Raw genomic sequence first — 20,343 nt, 5'->3', positions numbered from 1 at the left:
TAAAGTCCACAAACTGGTATCCGTCTCACTGGCTATCTGGTTTTCAACAGCACTCTGAAGAAAATTCCACCAGTATAGAGACAGTGTCCAGGTGACTTGCGAGTTGGTTGTTCATACCAAACTCAAGGGAAGAAGTTAACTTTGAAGGGCTTCTCTGTCAATGGAGTTTCAGGCAATTCGGACCTGCAGCAGGGCTTCACCGGTGGACCGGGAGTTGCAGCAGTCATCTTCCTTCAGCTCGTCTTCGGTTCTTTCGTTCCAGTGGTCGACTGCTTTCCAAGTCCCAGAGGCTCGCTTTTAAACAGTTTTCCCCCCATTCATTCCAGCCTAGCTGTCACTCACCCAGCAGGGTGGCTGTCCTTGCTGGACAGCCAGACGGCCAATCACGTCAGAGTGCATTCAAGTCTCCTAGGAGACTAAGCACAGGGAGTTTTGGGCCCCTCCCTAACATCCTGCCCACCCCAGACACTCAGGCGCCAGAGGAGGGCTTCAGCACTGAAGCCCGCCAAAGGCCAACGAACAAAGGCACCAAACCTGGTTTGGTGCGCAGAGTTAAACATAAGAAGGACCTTTCCTAAAATAAACGCAAAAAAAAGTTGACCGGAGTCTGTTTTTACAGATAGGTCTTGGGCGCCATATTGAAAAACATGGCTGCCCCAATTTTTAGCTACCAGTGTTCGCGGTCTGGAAAAATCATGGTAGTTTGTTCTAAACCACTGCCACCAGCCATTTCAAGAGGTAAAGGGTAACATGTGACTGTTACATGAGTGTTTAGACTCAGGGGATGCTAGGCAACCCCTCCAGCACTCTATAGGAAGATAGTGTGTGCTGGGTCTGTAAATTTAAAAAGACTAGTAAAGTCAATCTAACTTTACATGCTCTGGGAGACAGTAGCCAGTCCCTGAGAAGGTAATTAAACCTTGGGAAGTCTGAAAGACACCCCTGTGCCAAAAGTAAAAACACACATCAAAATACACGAAAGAATGGGAAAAAAAGCTCACACTCTTTCCAGGTAAAAATTAAAATCCTAGAAATCCAGAAAACTTGCTGGGGGTCTCAAAAAGTAAGGGAAATTAGCACATTCTAGAGAATTCTCCCCAACACAGACTATACAGAATGGAGCTGTTTGATTTGTTCTTGGTCTGGCTCACACGGAACATGTCTCAGAGGCACAGAGACAGCTCCACTAGCTCCTGGTTAGATCTTGCATTCTTTTTAAGACTTTGGTTATGACCCATAAATGCCTCTATGGTGCCAGCCTGAAGGATAGAATGTAGTGGTTACCTGAGGTCAAATAATGTGTCTGTTGCCTGCTCCGCGCTTCAGCTTGCAGCAGGTTGGCCACATGGCCTTTGATTACTCAACCCCAGATCTTTGGAATACACTACCTCCCGACTTAAGATGTACTAAATCACTGGAACAGTTCAAATGTTTGCTGAAAACACATTTTTGCATAGCTGTCTTCTTGGTTTCAGCTACTTATGTTCGGTTTAAATTGATCCTGGTTGTATGTTTGTCTTGTCATTACTGAATTATGGCTGTGTGTCTATTTGCGACCCTAGGGCTCGTTACAAATAAAATAATTAATATGCATAAAGCTGAACTACGGACTGCAGGTCAAGAGTCTCAATTCCTTCCCATAAGTCCTCCTGAGAGTGCAGTAGCTGTGTATATCATGCAGGCGGGCTCTACTTGCAAATCCATCTGGAACATTCATTGGTAAGGAGATGTAGAAGGTGCCGTTGGACGGTCACAAAACAAATGGGAGGCAGCACTAGGTACTATCTGATGAGGACTAACCTAAGCAATAAGGTAAACACAGTTATGTACCCCCCCCCTGCTACGTGAGCACAATGCAGCACCATATGCTGTTTGACACTCGCCATGTTTAAACCACCATCTAGCCTGCAAAAAAGGTATATGGTACACTGCACTGTGCATTTCACCCTTAGGACAGTCTTGTTTCGCACACCACCCAAGAATGCTCGCCTTCACTGTTCATGCTTCTGACATACATCTGTTTTGGCACAGCTAAGCGTGTTCCCGGTTCTCGCCCTTTTACGCAAAGGCGTCTTTAGCTGGCGAATGTCGGCCTGTTTCTGGACCTCTTGCTTGCCTTGAGGTGAGTATGAAGCATTAGGGGGTATATTTACCTTGAAGAACTGGCTTGCACTGTGCTGCTTTTACTGATAACACCAACGAGCACTGCCGAGTGTAGCTGGGATCGAAAGACTGTACTATGGGGGTTAGTCTCAAGTCAGCAAAAAAGTTTCAAGGTGTGACCTTTCCAGACTGAGACCACCCCCGTCCATTGGCACTCATGTATTCCTGAGAGTATAAGATAAGGAACAAGTTACTAACTGTTGTTCTCCAGCATGGGTCTGGCATGGATTCACATGCTCATGAATATTCCCTGTCAGGCCGGGAATCCTCGGTAAAGAAAAAATCAGTATCAGTTTCGTTTCTCATCTGTCTTTCTCAGTAGTAGCCAATCACTGGTATCTGGGTCATACTGCCCCCAGCCAATGACTGCCCTCTCCCTAAGCCCCGCCTCCAGAAGCCATCTTCAGATTTGGTAGCACGCAAAGTGACAGTATGACCAAGTGAAGAGACGCAGAGGGGTAGGTGGGAGGGTTCGCATGTGAATCCATGCCAGATCCATGCTGGAGAACAACAGTTACAGGTAAGTAACTTGATCCTTCTCCAGCATGGCGTCTGGCATGGATTCACATGCTCATGAATGCAAGAATACATAGCAGTACACATGCACAACCACGGGAGGTGGCAAGGCTCAACATTAAGCATTTCAACAACTAAACATTAAGCATCTCTTACCTCCTCACCAGGCTCACCTTCAAGCGAACAGGTTGCGCAGCACTGCCTGACCGACCGACTCTGGACTCCTCCCTGGAATCCCGGTCAATGCAGTAGAATCTCGTGAAGGAGTGTGTCGACCTCCACATAGCAGCCCTGCAGATGTCCAGCAGGGGCACACCAGACAGGAACGCCTTAGTAGCAGCGCTCGCTCTGGTCGAATGGGCTCGGTTTGCCAACCGGTGACAGTTCATGATGCAGCCGGAGAGCGATCCGAAAATGGAAGCCTTTGAGAGGGCCTTCCCTTGGTTCACAGGTCCAAAGTTCACAAACAGCTGTGATGTCTTCCAAAAACTCTTTGCAGGGTCTACGTAGAACTTCAGCGCTCTAGCCACATCCAGTGAGTACAAAGTCCTCTCGGCCGTGACAAGGGCCACGGGAAGAAAATAGGTAACACCAAGGGCTCGTTGAGATGGAATTAGAATTAGGTCGGCACCTTGGGCATGAAGGAGGGGTGCGTCCTCAGCATTACTCTCGTCTTGTGGAATGTCAGATATGGAGGTTTACAGGAGAGGGCCTGGATCTCTCCCACTCATCGTGCGGAGGTGATGGCCACAAGAAACGCTGTTTTCCACGATAGGAACTTCAACGATGCTGAATGCAGAGGCTCGAATGGTGGGCCAATGAGCCTGGTCAGCACCACGTTGAGCTCCCACGCCGAGGCCGGAGCCTTCACCGGTGGGAACGAGCGGAACAGTCCTTTCATGAACTCCTTCACCAGGCGGTGAGACAACAGCAACGACTGCTCCGGAGTTCTGGTGTAGCAGGAAATAGCCACCAGAGGGATCATGATGGAAGCATGTGCCAGCCCGCCTTGACTAGCGACAGCAAGTACGGCAGAACTTGAGGGGCTGTAACCCGTAGAGGGTTGATCTTCTGTGCACGGCACCAGACACAGAACCTCTTCCATTTATGTCCATATCCCTGAAGAGTCGAGGATGCCCTGGCCTTTGCAAGGACCACCTTGCAGTCCGCTGGGATATTGTAGCCTCAGAACTCTAGTGCTGCAGGAGCCAGGCCTGCAGGTTCAGCGATCCTGGGTCGTGATTTAGGATGGCGCCTCCTTCCCTGGCGAGAAGATCCGTGTCCGTCGACAGTTTGACTGGGGGGGAGGGGGGAGTGGCGCTGACAAGTCCAGAAGGGCTGGGAACCATATCTGCCTCGGCCTCGCCAGTGTGACGAGGATCATCCTGCACCGGGACCGTCTGTGTTGACTGATGAGTCGCAGAAGCAACGGCAACAGTGGGAACGCATACAGGAACAGGCCGTCCCAGGGGAAGGAGAATGCATCGCCCATGCTCCCCGGCTGGGGAAACCTGGTGGCGAACCTCCGGCACTTGGTGTTTCTCGCTGTCATGAAGAGATCTATCTGGAGATTGCCTCATCGTTGGAATAGCAGATCCACTTGGTCCTGCCGGAGTTCCCACTCGTGGCACAAGTGCAGCTCCCTGTTGAGTGAGTCGGCGACGGTGTTCTTTACTCCAGCCAGGTGGAAGGGTACCAGGAACATCCCGTGGACAACGGCCCAGTGCCACAGATCCTGCACTTCCTTGGATAGGGCTGGAGATCTGGTGCCCCCTTGCTTCCAGAGGTAGAACATCGTGGTGGTGTTGTCGGTGAAGACGCTCACCACCTTGCCCTTGAGGGATGGGAGGAACGACCTGAGGGCCCAGAACAAGGCTCGGAGCTCCAGGATATTGATGTGTAGTGACCTCTCCTCCAGGAGCCAAAGGCCTCTTGCGTGGAGATCTCCGGTGTGCGCTCCCCATCCTTCCAGGGAGGCGTCCGTCATCACCGTTTCCTGATGTGTCGGGGTCTGGAAGTCCATACCCGCCGCTAGATGCACGCGGATGCCCCACCACCAGATCGCTTGGCGGAACGGCTCATTGAGGGAGATCTTGTCTTCTAAACTGCCCGTTGCTTGCATCCAATGGGCATCTAGGAACTCCTGCAGTGGTCGCATCTGCAACCTGCATAGGCGCATGAGGTAGATCATCATGCCGAGTAGGGACTTGATGGACCTCACCCTGGCCATGTCCATGGTCAACAGTCATTGTACCTTGCCCAGGATGGCCTTCGTCCTTTCCTCCGGCAATGAAGCCAATCGCGCCACTGTGTCCAGTCTGGCTCCCAGGAACAGGGCGTCTTGTGACAGTACCAAGTGGGATTTCGCAAAGTTGATTGAGAATCCCAGATCCGTGAGCTGTTGGACCATCTTCGCTGTGTGATCGACGGAGAGTTCTCTTGACTTTGCTCGGATGAGCCAATCGTCCAGGTAGGGGTATACGTGGATCCCCTGCAGGCACAGCAGCGCTGCTACCGGTGTCAGGCACTTGGTGAAGACCCTCAGCACTACTTCAAACCGAAGGGTAGTGCCTTGAACTGGTAGCGTCGCCCTTGGACTACGAATCGTAGGAACTTTCGGTGTCCTTTGTGTATAGGGATGTGGAAGTAGGCACCCTCCAAGTCCAGTGACGACAGGAAGTCGCTCTCCTCCAGCTGTGCCAGCACGTGCGGAAGGGTGACCATCTGGAACTTCTGGGACTTGATGTATTTGTTGAGGCAGCGAAGGTCCAGGATGGGTCGCCAACCGCCGGTCTTCTTTTGGACGAGGAAGTACCGCTGTATACTCCAGAGCCCTGCAGCCTCTTTGGGACGAGTTCTATCACACCCTTTTTTAGCATTGCGCCTACCTCCAGAAGTAGTTGTGGCACGTAGTTTTCCTTCCTGGCCACGGATGGTAGACGGGGACCCTTTCTTTGGAATTCCAGAGTGTGCCTGTTGGCCAGAGCATCCAGCACCCAACGGTCGGTGGAGATGGACTCCCACACGCTGACGAAATTCGCCAGCCGCCCTCCCACCGCGGTGCTTGGGTGGGGGCCCGACATCACGGCCAGTTCAATCTTGCTTCACCGATGCCTTGCCGCCTTGGCCTCTTTGGCGACGACGCCAATGTCATCCGGCCTTGCTGCGGCCTCTGTAGGCCTCCTGCGATGTTGAGCGGGCCTTTGGCGGAACCTTGAGACCTGCCTCCGGGGGTCCGAAAGGACAGCCATCGTTAATGCAGAGAACCCAAGGCCCGGGCTGTCTCGGTGTCTACCTTGATGGCCTGCAGTGACTCATCTACAGCCTTGCCAAACAGGTTGTTCTCGTCGAAGGGCACTTCCAGTACCCTGGTCTGAGCATCCTGTCGGAAGTCGGTGGCGTAGAGCCACCCACACCGGCGGAGGCAAACGCTGTTTCCCATCTGGCGAAAACTGGTCTTGGCGATGTCCGTGGCCACCGTGATGGCATGGTTCGATGCCACCTCGCCTTCCTGTAGGATTTCAAGGGCCTCCGCCATCTTGTCTGGCAGGAAATCCAGGAGGGGAGCGATCTTGAACCACAGCTCCCTGTCGTAGTGTGCCACGATCGCGAGGGTGTTGGCCGCCTTGATGGCCGTTGCTGCCGACGAGATGACTTGTCGTCCCATGGCGTCCAGCTTCTTCCCCGCGCCGTCTGGTGGGGAAGTGGAAGTTGATGCCGTCGTCCCTGCCGATTTCTTCACTGCTGCCGCAGAGACCACTGAATCCGGGGATGGCTGAGCTCTGAGGCACATTGGGGCGGAATCTGGGACCCGGTACTTATTCTCATACCGGTCCCTCTTCGCAGGAGCCGTGGACGGGTTCTTGAGCAGCGATAGTCCCTCGTCCCAGATGTCGTCTATTAACGGGACTTAGAGGACTGTCTTCCTCTTGGCCTCCCATCATTGGTAGAGGAAACCCTCCTACTGCTCTTTGGGACAAAGCTGGAAAAGCTCTGATGCCCTGTCGATCATGGCGTAAAAGGAGCCAATTTCGTCGGGAGGGGAGGCCCGGGCAGGGGGTGATGGGAGATCCGTCCCGTCATCACCACCATCGTCGCCAGTCCCCGTCGTAGCCGTCTCAAATTCCCATCTCATCCCTCGGTGGAGGGGAAGGAGGTGAATGCTGGAAAGGAGGGGAGGATGGATTCGCCTCTGTTTGTTCGGTGGGCTCCCCGATGGTCCAGGCGCCGCTGGATCGTCCGCTGGGGGTAAGGGCAACCTCGTCCTTATCGCCGTACACAAGGTCTGGATAGCCATCAAGATCGCTCGTGTTGTCCTGTGGCATAGGCATCGGTTGCGAGGGGAGCGATGACTTGGGCATGGGATCCTCTGTCTTCTCCACGGCCCGCGGCTCCTCGTCAGCTCCACCGTTGCTCTCTACGTCTGCCTCATCAGGATCCCTCCTGTAGGACCAGACTTCCTCGAACTTCTTGTCCAGGATCTTTTTGACGCCAGCCAGCTCATCTTCGGAGGTGGTATCTGTGTCTGTTATGGCTATGTGCCACCCCCTCTTTCTCGTCCCGGGGTTTTACAGGGATCTTCTCGATAGGTTGAAAAGATGATTCCCTCCGGGGTGGCAGAGACATCCTAGACCCAGAAGTCGATTCCACTGGGGTAGCCTCCACAGGCTTCGCCAGTGCCGCCACGTCCTCCTTCAATCAAGGCCTTCGCCGGGTGAATCAGGGCCTTCATGACCTTGGCCACGTCTGGGGCCTTCACCTTTGGGTGGAGGGCCACCACGTCGCCCCACCCCCGGCTTTCTCCATCGGGATGGACCGGGGCTTATCCCGAAGGTTACCTGGGTTCTCCAACTTCCTTTTCCCCGAGCCAAAGCGTTGGCTCGCAGTTGATGGTGTCGGGGAAATCACGCCCTGCCTGGCAGCCGATGAGCCCGAACCAACAGTGCTCCCGGTGCCCGCAGACTCGCGGTGCTTTGCCTTTTGTTGGACCCCGTCCCCCGAGCGCCCTCAAAGGTCTTAGAAGACCGCTCAGACTTCTTCCCACCTGTTGCTGGGCTCTTCGCCTCCAGCCAGTCAGCGAGTCATTTACGATGGTCCTTCATGGTCCGGGCGGACATATTCTTGCAGAACGCACAGTCCTCCTCCACGTGTGACTTGTCAGCGTGAAGGCAGGAGAGGCACCGGAAATGCTCATCCTTCTTAAAGACATTCTGCAATCCACATCCAGGACAGTTCCTAAACAGCTTGGATCCAGTAGGCGTTGTGTCTCCTTTGTCCTGGGCCATGTCCACGCGGGGTAGTCCTCAAAGATTTTCCGGATCCTCCAAGAAGAGAAACTCAACGAAAATTCATCCTTGAGGGGCGTAGAATAATTCCAAAACGGTTCCCCGTTGATCAGAAGAAGAATCTGTGGAGCTTGAGGCTCGAATTGACTGAAAAATAAAAGAAAACTCTTAGGAAAAAGGCAAAACGCAGTAAAAGCTCAAGAGCTATAGCACGAGGACTCCCAACACTTGAACGCGCGGTAAAAATCTGAAGATGGCTGCCAGAGGAGGGGCCTGGGTAGAGGGCAGTCATTGGCTGGGAACAGTATGACCCAGGGACCAGTGATTGGTTAGTAGTAGAAAGACAATTCAGAAACGAAACAAACTGATTTTTTCTTTACCAATGATTCCCAGCCTGACGATAGGGAATATTCATGAGCATGTGAATCCATGCCAGACCCCATGCTGGAGAATGCCTCTAACAACTGAAGGAGCTGCAGCCGGGAAAGCTCATCCCCACCGGCTTGCATCAAGCGACTATGGGAGAGGCCAAGCAGAGGCACAGTCAGGAGCAGATGCCCGACCCCCAACAGCCACATAGGGGGAACATCGAACACCAAGCCACGTCGAAGAGGAACCCCGGGATCCCTTGACGTAATGCCACGATTCCCGAAGAACACCCCAACATAGAAAGGAAAAAGGAGGGACACGGAACTGAGAGGCGGGCGAACCCGATACCTTAAGCGCATATTAAGACAGAGAGCCAAATAAAGGCTAGAAACAAGAACTGTGCAAACAGGGGGGTACAAGCCAGATACCTCAAGCAGGAAGCCAGCAAAGCAGAGGCCCAAGATGGCTGTATGTTGAGACAAAGAGCCCACGAAGGGCTAACACCAAGAAGTGCTGGAACCAGGCCCACAGGACCGATATCCCAAGCAGCGGTGAACAGTTCCAAGAGGGTTTTCTTTTCTTTAATAAAACGTATAGAGCTCGTCTTCTTGACCGTCTCCTATATCAGACTAACCAGACAGGTTATCATAGGGATGCAGAGGTAGCAGATCCTTGCATCAGGCAGCATAGCCGGGCACTTCATGTTAGCCTGAACATTAAAAGACCAAAGGATTCTGTAGTTTGACACCAAGAGTCTCTCATGGTCCTCCCGAAGGAGGACACCTGTGGACCACTTAGAATGTGAGGCTGAAGGCCCTGGAGTCTGAAAATAAAGGCGTTCACACTGAAGATGGCAGAAAGCTTTTGGCACGGCGTGAACAAGGATGATGTTCTAGAATATGATGGCTTGCACAGAGCAAAGGATCAGGCGGTCAGGATGCATCCCAGGGTGGATTTTAGTAGTGTTAAGGAGTATAGTGGAGGATATTGTTGGAAATATAGCAAAGGGTTTGCCTGCGTAGGCATTGAAAGTCAGACAAACATTTGCTTTCAAATCATTTCTTGTTCTTACAGGGACATTGAAGGCACATACGAGGCAGCTTTGGTGTGATCGAGGATGCAGCACTGTCCAATTCTCGAGGCAATCACGTGTACAAAGCTATGTAAACACCCATGTGTTTTTGCAATATGCTCATTTTGTATTACTGCCAATAGCTCATCATTTATTTCTTTACAATGCATCAGGTCCCACAATGCCCACACCTAGCCCTGACACTTTAAAGAAAGAAATCACACTCCCAGGGATAGGCTTTTATTAAGCTAAGTTGCAAAATAGAGCACAGAATCGACCTAATGAACCTACTCATTATTCTACAATGAATAAATACATAATCACGATGCCCAACTCTGCTCCATTATAGTCATGTTCTCGCTTTGGTTTAAAGTTTAAGAGGTGCTTTTCTGTGCCCTCCCACGCAGGAATTTTACCTCTATTCGTAAAAGGGATATTAGAAAATAACCTCTCCATGAGACAAAGTCAGTTCGGAGATCAGTGGGAAGCCGAGACAGGAGCAGAATGTACTGCAAGCAAATATAATTTAAAGTCGTGAAACGGGTATTCTCAGTGTTAATAAATATGCAGGGGGAAATGATCTTGCAGAGAGATTACTGAATAGAATATTGAGGACGATTATCTGTTAAAACGTGTTTTAAATTATTTCATGACACTGAATCAGCAGTTAATGCCTGTGGTGACTGAAATAGTCAATTATTAAAGATTAAAAGATTATTTTATTTCAGTTTGACATCAGCCTGATCAGTTGTGTTCAGGGACACAGAAAACATTTGGCCGACCTAAAGTATAGGCTTCATGTCCTGTGAATGCCATGCACATGTTTGCCTAGCCACCCAAAGAAACATCAATGCTATGGCATGACAGACCCAACCTTTGTATAGACACCTAGCAAGGGGTAACAAAGTATGGTAGAAACAACCAGAATGAGAGAATGTGCAAGAGCTCAGATGCACACAAAGAAACAAATATTTGTATGGCAACCGAGATGAGTTCCTGTTAGGTACATTTTGTATGCAGTACCCTCTGGGACCACTACACAACTGACTACAGGTATAGGCAACCCAACCTTTGGTATAAGCTTGTACTACACAGTGTTGGCAGCGTGTTGAGCAGCCAGGCTTATCTCAAGAAAAGTAAATGTGAGCTGTAGTGGAGGTACACAACGATTTACAGTTACAGGTATTCAAATAAACTCTTACACTCAAGGTTTCTTGCATAAACAATTATTAATTTATCAGTCAGTTAGAAAGCCTTCTTCAGAAGGGAGCAGTATAATAGTAACACACAAATAAACTTCAATACTATAAACTTTAGTTTCTAAATCAGTAAAAAGCCTATTGGGATGGCCCACAGACGCAACCTACACCCACAGATGACTTCAATAACTAGAGTGCTGGGGACATTAATATCTTACTGTTGGCATTTAGAATACTTTCAGGAATTGGTAAAACGCAAAGGTTATTAGAACACAAGAGACCACAAATATTCTTAAGCAGGCAAATACTTTTGGATCCTCCAAGAAGATTCATACAATTCAATAGGCTAAGCCAAAGTCAATGGGCAAAAGTCTTGTATAGGATGAAGCACTTCTGATAAGTAAATGGAAAAGTCTTTGCACAAGTTCTTAGGAGTCTTTGATGAAAAGAAGAATCAAATGTAGGGCCACAAGCTGATTAGGGGGGCTAATTGCAGGGGCTTATCTGTCGATGAAAACTTGGCGTTTTGGCACTGCAGCAGGGCTTCACCGGGCAAACCAACGTTCAAGTAGTTGCAGCAAGCTCTTCTTCGGTTCCTTCGTCTAGTGGTCGACTCTGCCTTCCAAACCAAAGGACTCACCTTTTATTCAGTTCTCTCCCATTCATTCCAGCCTAGCTGTCAATCACCCAGCAGGGTGGCTGTACTTGCCGGACAGTCAGCCGCCCGGCCAATCACCACAGAGTGCATTTGGGTCTCCTAGGAGACTAAGCACAGGGAGTTTCGGCACCTCCCTCACTTCCTACCTACCCCAGACACTCTGAAACCAGAGTCGGGTTTCACTCGTGAATCTGGCCAAAGGCAAAATGAACAAAGCAACCAAACCGGGTTTAGCACGCAGAGTAAATCTCAAGAAGGACCTTTCCACAAAGAGATGGCAAAAAAAGAAGGCCAGGAGCCATTTTGACAAAGATGGAGCCCGTGGTTGCTTTGCAGCAGCTGTGAACGCAGCCTGCAGTAAACACACACCATGGTAGTTTAAATGAAACCACTGCCACCAGCCATTCAATGAGAAATGGGTAACATAAAAATGTTTACATGAGAAGCTAGACAAAGGGGATACTAGGTAACCCCTCCAGCACTCTATTGTAAAATAGTGTGTGCTGGGTCTAGAAAGTTGCAATGGTAAGTAAAGTCAATTTCACTTTACTGCTCTGGGAAACAGTAGTTTATCCCAGAGAAGGTATTTTAAACTTTTGGGAAATCTGAAAGACTTCCCTGTGTCACTCCACAACCAAAAGAAACACTTAGGTAAAATCCACATTAAAATACATGAAGGAGTGGGAAAAAGGGTCTCACTCGCTCCAGATTAAAAAGTCCTCAAAATCCAGCAAAGTCGCTGGGGGTCTCTAAATTGGAGGGAATTTCTGAGAATTCTCCCTAAAAGTTCCACCGAGGGGGATCATAGTGAATCGATGCATAAACATACTTTGAATTGTTTTAGGCACATTGGAAACATTGCAGTGGAAATAACATCCACATTTTGAATGTAGAGGACTTCGATGATTTTGAGTTGTGTTTTGGCACTATGCACACCCTGTACAGACCTTCAATTGCCAAAATGTCTCATAATGGGGACTGCCCACTGTCTCTCTCTTTAGAGGACAGTGGTTAAGGACTCGGTGTGCTCCACATCAACTTTCAGAAGCGAGAAAAAGGAGCCAGATTGGCTGACACATTGATCCTCTTTTCCATATAGTCAGAGACCTGGGATGACACTGCAGGCAGGGAGTACTAGCTTTTCCTTCTGGTTAAATCTGCACTTTAGAGATGCAGGGAAGGCTGAGAAGCCTGTGAGCAGTCTACTTTACACATTGACACTCCAACTGATGCTGAGGTCTCAGGTTTCCCAGTTCCATGTATGAGAAAGTCATCTAATCCCGTCTAGTCCATTTTCTGCCACCTTTCACTACTTTACGTTTGATGATCCTTCTCCTCCAACCACTACACACACTCGCGCTCCAGATGACACCAACTCATCCTCCAACCTGCTTACTGTATTCTTCCAACCTTGATCTCTCTCCTTCAGGTGTCAATAAGCCCCCCAACCCCAGCATCCTCGATCCTCTCTCCCTCCAACTTTCAACTCTCCTTCAATCCATCTCTCCCTCCCCATCTCCAAAGCCCCACATAGCCAGAATAAATCAGCTACTTTATATAGGTTGGACTCCCCTCCCTTTGGGTGGTGTTTAGAAATAGTGGTGACCATGGGCTGTATGCGCTGGGCTAGCGTGCTGAGAGCCATGTGGACTTTAAGCAATCCCACCATTTTGTAGTTTAGAAATGTCCTGTGTATGCATCTAGAAAACTCAGTTTCCAGTTCCTGCTTCACACCATGGGCCCATCGGCTTGTCTAGCATTTGAAGTAAAAGTCTCCATTGTCACAGGAGAACAGAAATATTAAATCCTCTGACATTCAATGGAGGGGAGAATGGACTTTGATTACTTTCTTTAGTTTACATACAATGAGAGTCAATTTCAATTCTGTATCGCCCGGTCCTCTCAGTTTGGTGCAATGATGACTTATAAAGGCAAAGAATATTTCCTCGCTTGCTGGGGGCCTTGAAGTGTTTTCAGTATTTTTCCTTAAAAGGAGAAGGAGTGTTTATTCCTGGCTGGGGAGCTAAAATGACTTTAAGGTGGCAATTCTGAAAGGCAGGGTCATCGCCAATGATCGTTCCGTTCCCCTTCTCTCCTGCTTGTTCTGTGTACCTATTAGGGAGATGTGAGTGCAGCCTATGAATGAACCCCTGCCTTAGTGCTGGGGTTTACATATGGATCACTCTTGTAACTCCTATAGGTCCAGCATCCACTAGTTTAGGGCAGCATGCATCCTCCCCCCACCGCCTTTCACCACCCCAGTGTTGATTCCCAAGTTCAGGGACTGCCACAACATACACAAACCACATACATTGAATATGGCGAGACATGTTGGGGTTGTGGTCCGGGGAGAGGCACTTTGTTACACATGTTTTGGGACTGCCCAAGAGTTATTGATTTTGGAAGGACGTATTGGACAGGTTGGACACAGTTTTAATGCGACTTTCCCGAGGTCACCTTCCTCAGTAGTTTTACTTTCGACAGAGGGCAGATGTAATGTGGCCCATAGTTTCGGATGTTCGACTGATAAAGCACTCATGGTGGCGACCAAGCAAATCTTGAGAGTATGGAAAACAAGGAAAAAGCAATGGTAGAGAGTTGGCTGACGGATTTACAGACCTTATCGAGCTACGAGAAGTGCATGATGCAGAAACAGGATCCCGAAGTATCCGATCTGGAAATGTGGGGACCATTTAATGAGGGCAGGTTTTTGAATTAACTGTGGTGAAGGAACAAATGTACGTTTGGTTGAGTTACTAGTATCGGTGTGGAGAGTTATGTGTGTGCAGGTAGGTAGTGTGTCTTGTTGCCTTTCTATGTATGTATGTATGTGGTTTCAATGTTTCAATACGCATTCTACATGGGGAAAATTGTATATAGGTGTCTCACGATAAAATAACTTGTGATTTGTGATTGTTTTTATTGGAAAATACAGATAAAGAGTTCATAAAAAATAGAAAAAATTCTCTGTGCTTGTGTATGGTGCACACCACCTTTACCTTTATTCCTCCCTAATGTGATCATCAGTACATAGTCATCATGAAGAAACCATACATAACATTTGAATAATAAGAGTTCTAGACCTCTGATCATGAGCCCTCAAAGACACTCCTCTGAGGACAACTATGGAGGATAATCTTTCAATTCGAGGGAATCAACTTTCCTCCACTTTGTACAATTTTTGTAATGTTTTCTTTAAGTATTTCTGAACTGCAGGACATATATTTTATGACAGCAGGTTGCAGTTTGTTGAACCTTCCTCAATTGGCTACATCAGTGAATCAAGTGAACATTACGGGCAGCTACTACCTGTGCCCCTTACCTCCTATCCAACCCAATGTCTTAAGACATCTGTGTTTTTCCTAGAGATGTTCTTTTCTATCCTGAGGTTTGCATGCATGATCAATTTTCCTATTAAAAAGCCTAATTTGTCTCAATATAACATAATACTTCAAACCTTCAAAGTCTTGCAAACAAAGAGAAAAACACTTAAGTCACACAAATGTCAATTTCCCGCTTTGCTCATCCCATGATTCTGCATGGTGATATCTAAAAGTGCTGCAATTGGGCATTCTGCAGAAAATAGTTTTTACACAAATTTGCTGTGTTTCCTTTTGTCACTCAAGTCGAAGAGCATGTTGAAGCTATTGACCCAACTGTAGCAGCGTATTCTCGATTTCTACCTGCACTGCACTAAGAGACAGGGAAGAAGCACATCACATTTTACACTGTCACAGACGGCTCAAAGACTGCACCAAATCTCAGACTGCTCAAGGGTATTTAATGAACCTTCAAAGGGACAGGAGGCCCTCCCTCTCTCTCTCTCGCCTTCTGACCCTCCTCCCTAACCCACGTGTCCATAACCCCACGTCAGTGATATTGCCTATTGATCCACACTGTCTAAAAGTGTCTGTGATAGATTCCTGAATGTTGCCCAACTAGAGACCCTCAGGGACTTTTACTGTCAATACTCTAACCAATTGTTAGTGTTTTAAAGGGTTTGGGGAATTGTAAGACTGTTCGTGAAAGTTCACTCTCTGGTTTTGTGTTTTTCTCACTATACTCCCTATCCACTCCTCCCCACTTTACCTTCTCCTCTGTCGCTGTGAGGTTTTTCACACTTCCACCCTTTGATGATAATCCCCCCCACACTACTTCTCCCTCCTCTACACTATTAACTCCTTCCCTCCAACTACTGAAATGCCCTCCACACAAGCGCATTGACTTCACAATACCCTCTTCCATGAAGCTTGCTAACCACACTTTCCACACACCAGAGTACCACTTGCAAACACTACTCAATACCGCACCAATAAACCCCTCCATAATCCACAATTCAATTCTTCCGGCTCGTCTCTTGGTCTACCACCACCTTATCCTCCTCTGAACTCACCCGAAGAACTCATAACATCTGGTTTCCTGGGTTGGCTTTAATCCCCCCCTTCCAATCCTCCGATTGGTCCGCCGTCCCAGGCCTACCTTACCCTGTATCCACCAGGGAGGTGTAATAATCAGCAAAGTTTACAAATAGTGGGCTAAACCCCTCTTCTGTGGGCCCGTTGCAGAATAGGGATGGTGGTCCGGGAAGCTGAATCCTCATGTTCGTGGGCCTGGGCTACCCTACGATAAGTCAAGTGAGTTGGGGTCTCTGCCCATTGGTGGTCTAAGGTGTTTAATGGCTGTGGGAGTTTGTAACCAGTACCAGGCAACATGTTGCGGCTTTGCTTGTATCCTTATAGGATTTGTGCTGGCCGGTCACACTCTTCATCGAGCGCTATGCATTGTAGGTCTCCGAGGGAGGCAGCAATACAATATTCTACATTGCTATGGCATCATGGTGGTGCACAGCAATTACAGAAATGTGCACAAAGTACACAGAATCATTCATGGCATGTGAGCCTTCTACATACAAATGTAAGCTGTACGAAGAGCCAATAGAAGTTCTGCACATATATTTAAAAAGTGGGATTCTGAACAGCACCAATAGGTGCCTGAAGATAACCGCTGGTTATCCATATAATCAATATAAACAGACAGAAGGGTGCAAAAGGAACCCCCAATTAATGCACTAAAGACTCAGCAATTGGCATTGCTGCGGATCCTAGCAAAGGTAGGACACTCCTAAGGTCCAAACATGATTTATATTCAAGGGTACCTAGGATAACTACACACCTACCCTCATGCTGCATTTAAACAGGGTTTGAATGAGATTAAGAGAACATTATATTTACACAATTAGTTTATTCAAACTTGATTTATGAGACGAAATAAGTTCATTGTAAATTCAAATCATAAACTTATATAGTATAGGTTGATCCGTCTAACAGAGAAGTGCCAATACATAATGTATACAAATAATTCATTTTAAAAAAATGGGTTAGAGAGAGAAGGTAGGGTGGGGGCCCAAAGAGCAGAGGCGGGGCGGGGCGGGCGGGAGCCCAAAAGAGCAGAGGTGGGGCCGGGCGGGCGGGGGCCCAAAAGAGCAGAGGTGGGGCCGGGCGGGCGGGGGCCCAAAAGAGCAGAGGTGGGGCGGGGCGGGCGGGGGCCCAAAAGAGCAGAGGTGGGGCGGGGCGGGCTGGGGCCCAAAAGAGCAGAGGTGGGGCGGGGCGGGCGGGGGCCCAAAAGAGCAGAGGTGGGGCGGGGCGGGCGGGGGCCCAAAAGAGCAGAGGTGGGGCGGGGCGGGCGGGGGCCCAAAAGAGCAGAGGTGGGGCGGGGCGGGCGGGGGCCCAAAAGAGCAGAGGTGGGGCGGGGCGGGCGGGGGCCCAAAAGAGCAGACGTGGGGCGGGGCGGGCGGGGGCCCAAAAGAGCAGAGGTGGGGTGGGGTGGCGCGGGCGGGGGCCCAAAAGAGCAGAGGTGGGGTGGGGCGGGGCGGGCAGGGGCCCAAAAGAGCAGAGGTGGGGTGGGGCGGGGCGGGCAGGGGCCCAAAAGAGCAGAGGTGGGGCGGGGCGGGCAGGGGCCCAAAAGAGCAGAGGTGGGGCGGGGCGGGCGGGGGCCCAAAAGAGCAGAGGTGGGGCGGGGCGGGCGGGGGCCCAAAAGAGCAGAGGTGGGGCGGGGCGGGCGGGGGCCCAAAAGAGCAGAGGTGGGGCGGGGCGGGCGGGGGACCAAAAGAGCAGAGGTGGGGCGGGGCGGGCGGGGACCAAAAGAGCAGAGGTGGGGCGGGGCGGGCGGGGACCAAAAGAGCAGAGGTGGGGCGGGGCGGGGCGGGCACCAAAAGCACAGAGGTGGGGCGGGGCGGGCGGGGACCAAAAGCACAGAGGTGGGGCGGGGCGGGCGGGGACCAAAAGCGCAGAGGTGGGGCGGGGCGGGCGGGGTCCCAAAAGAGCAGAGGTGGGGTGGGGCGGGCGGGGGCCCAAAAGAGCAGAGGTGGGGTAGGGCGGGCGGGGGCCCAAAAGAGCAGAGGTGGGGTAGGGCGGGCGGGGGCCCAAAAGAGCAGAGGTGGGGTAGGGCGGGCGGGGGCCCAAAGAGCAGAGGTGGGGTAGGGCGGGCGGGGGCCCAAAGAACAGAGGTGGGGTAGGGCGGGCGGGGGCCCAAAGAACAGAGGTGGGGTAGGGCGGGCGGGGGCCCAAAGAGCAGACTGAAAGAGCAGAGGTGGGGTAGGGTGCCCGAAAGAGCAGAGGTGGGCTCCTGCCTCTGTTGCCTCTACCATTGATATTACTACTGGGCAGGGGCAATGCCCTCCAGCCACGTCAAAAGTTACTAATTGGCGACTGTGCGCGCACTGACAAAGAATCCCATACCCAGAGATCATCGCCAGCACTGGCAATTACTCGCCAGCGCACACGTCATAGTCAGGTCAGAGGAGTCTGTCAGGGTCACTTCCTGTCATGCTGAAGTACAGTCGAATGTGGCAGAAGCAAAGACCTCCTTGAAAAAACAAGGCCCGGCTGGTGCTTCGGTGATTTCATCGCCAAGCGTCAGCAAGTTGCCATGCCAACACCATATACTACTACCCTTTCTCATTTACAGTAGCAATGTTTTGGGGATATTTGGTGGCTGATGCCACCAAAAAGCACCAAAACCAAAAATACAAGGGGGTAGGTGACACTGGGACTAGGACGACTGCAACTGCAGAGTAGAGTGGATTTAGTAGAGGGTAGTCCGTAATTGCATGGGGTATGGTTAAAGGAATATTGAATGATGGGTCACGTGTTGGTGAGGTCATGGCAATTAGGAGACGCAACAAGGCACAGGGAGGACGTTGATGGGACCAGGAAGTAGGGTAATCAGAAAATAGGAATCATGTTGAGGAGTAGTTAGTAAGCATAGTTTTTGGAGCAAAGAGAAAGAAAAGTTAAATCAAACTTACATCAATGAATGAAGCATTCACATAATCTGTGTTTTCTTCGCCTCTTTTTACAGGAATGATTACTCTGTTAAATTCATCTGAAAGAAGGGAAAAGCATAGAGAGATTTAGATTCGGTAGAGCTACATCAGGGACATATTTGTACATGCTGTAACAATCCATACATTTGAAAGAAATCATGCATCACAATAGACAGTGTCCAGATCATGTACACCATTGTGACAGACCTAAAATACAGAAGTTAGACTAGTGTTTGCAACCTGCATTTTTCCCTCCACAATAATACCTTTCATTGTGGCTTTTTAGTTTGGACTATTGAGTGGCACTCTAAACCAAAACTATCGCCTTAGAGCACATATAGGGAGAAATGGCATTTGAGGATGGTCTCAAACTGTGAAGATGTTTGGTTATTTGTCCAGCCATTGGCTGCCCATGACCATGTTAATCCCCCATGGCCTTTCCCACCCAGTTGCTGCCCTTCCCCTCTTAAAACACCTCCTCATTGGAACTCTTAGAACTTGCTTTAATCAAGCCTCACCATCAAATGTTTAACTAGAAGTGTCTGCCAGTGCTGTTTCAAAGCAGTCATCTGAAGAGTTAATGACTTGATTGGAGTTGTAAACCTGCTGGTGTAATCAAAATGTCTTAACCGGGTCTGCCTTCAGCTATTTTATTTATAAGCACTATGCGTGTTCTTCAATGAAATCCTGTTAAAACAAGCTTTGCTATTAGATGCGCACGTATTTGCACCATTTTGCACCCGCTACAATCAATAGCCAGTTAATACCAATACGGCAGTGCCTTTCCCAGGCCAGCATAAAAGCCCAAACTGTTGACATTGCCAAGGCTTGCTTTATGCAGTTGGTGTTCTCAACTCTAACTCCAACACTCCTGTTAGGTAATAATGCCATATCCTCGGTGGAGGACGGTGCCGCAGTTCGGGCGCTGTAAATAAATAAGAGATGAGCGTGTCCTTGCTCAGTTGACAGAAATAACTGGGAAATGACGTGTTCACATTGAAAGAATCTAAACAAATATTAGCACTGCGTCTCTTTCCTTACTGTAAATGGTGGCGTTTCACAGATCTACAGATGCAATGCAATGACTACCTATCCCTCCTTCAGCAGTAAGGAATTTCTTCCTAGAACAGACTTGTTGAGGATAATGGACCACTGGTGAAACAGCCCAACCAAGAACCAAAGAAAAACATGCAAAGAAAAGCACCAGTTTAAAAATAAACGTGTGATTTTCAGCCTGAAAAGTAATGTCTGATGTTTGCAGCACATCCACTATCGGAATATATGTCCGAAGTAGCTGACAAGGCCAGAGAAAAAACGTCCAGTTAACAAGAAGCAGCCAGCAATTTTTTGTTAGGAGTTTGGTTTCAGAAATCTGATAATGTGGCCCTGTTTTGTGGAAATGTAAAAGGCACTTCAAGAAAATGAAGACTTTTTAAGGCTGCACTGTGAATAAAGTCACTTTGGCCTGGACGGCAAAGGTGCACACATCCCCCAACAAGCTACAGGACATGGGGGGATGTTTTCCCAGGGCACGAGTGTGAACACTCACTTTTGAAGCTCAACTATAAATGTTCATGATAAGACAAATGCTTCCTATTTATAACATCCATGTGTCTCTGATATTAGCTGCGGTCCTGAAAAATACAATGTATCTGCTCTGGAAATTAGTCTGTGGTGGTCCCCTCTTACTGAAACCCCCCATATTCCAGGGGGAAGGAAACGTCAGAGCTTTGGAGATTGGATGTCTGCCACAGGGC

At 49.4% G+C, this 20,343-nt stretch overlaps 1 protein-coding gene across 3 annotated transcripts in view; it reads right to left on the bottom strand.

Annotated features, from left to right (window-relative positions):
- Nucleotides 1-20,343, bottom strand: part of PTPRA (protein tyrosine phosphatase receptor type A) — an 874,792-nt gene that overhangs the window by 94,788 nt on the left and 759,661 nt on the right. For all 3 annotated transcript variants that reach the window (XM_069632225.1, XM_069632227.1, XM_069632226.1), the window contains one exon: nt 18,569-18,645. In XM_069632225.1, coding sequence (XP_069488326.1) covers nt 18,569-18,645 — 77 coding nt within the window. The remainder of the gene's footprint in view (nt 1-18,568; nt 18,646-20,343) is intronic.

The sequence above is a fragment of the Ambystoma mexicanum genome, chromosome 6q, assembly GCF_040938575.1.
Source record: "Ambystoma mexicanum isolate Mex_15411 chromosome 6q, UKY_AmexF1_1, whole genome shotgun sequence".
Lineage (NCBI taxonomy): Eukaryota > Metazoa > Chordata > Amphibia > Caudata > Ambystomatidae > Ambystoma > Ambystoma mexicanum.
This window is presented reverse-complemented; position numbering and strand designations above follow the sequence as displayed.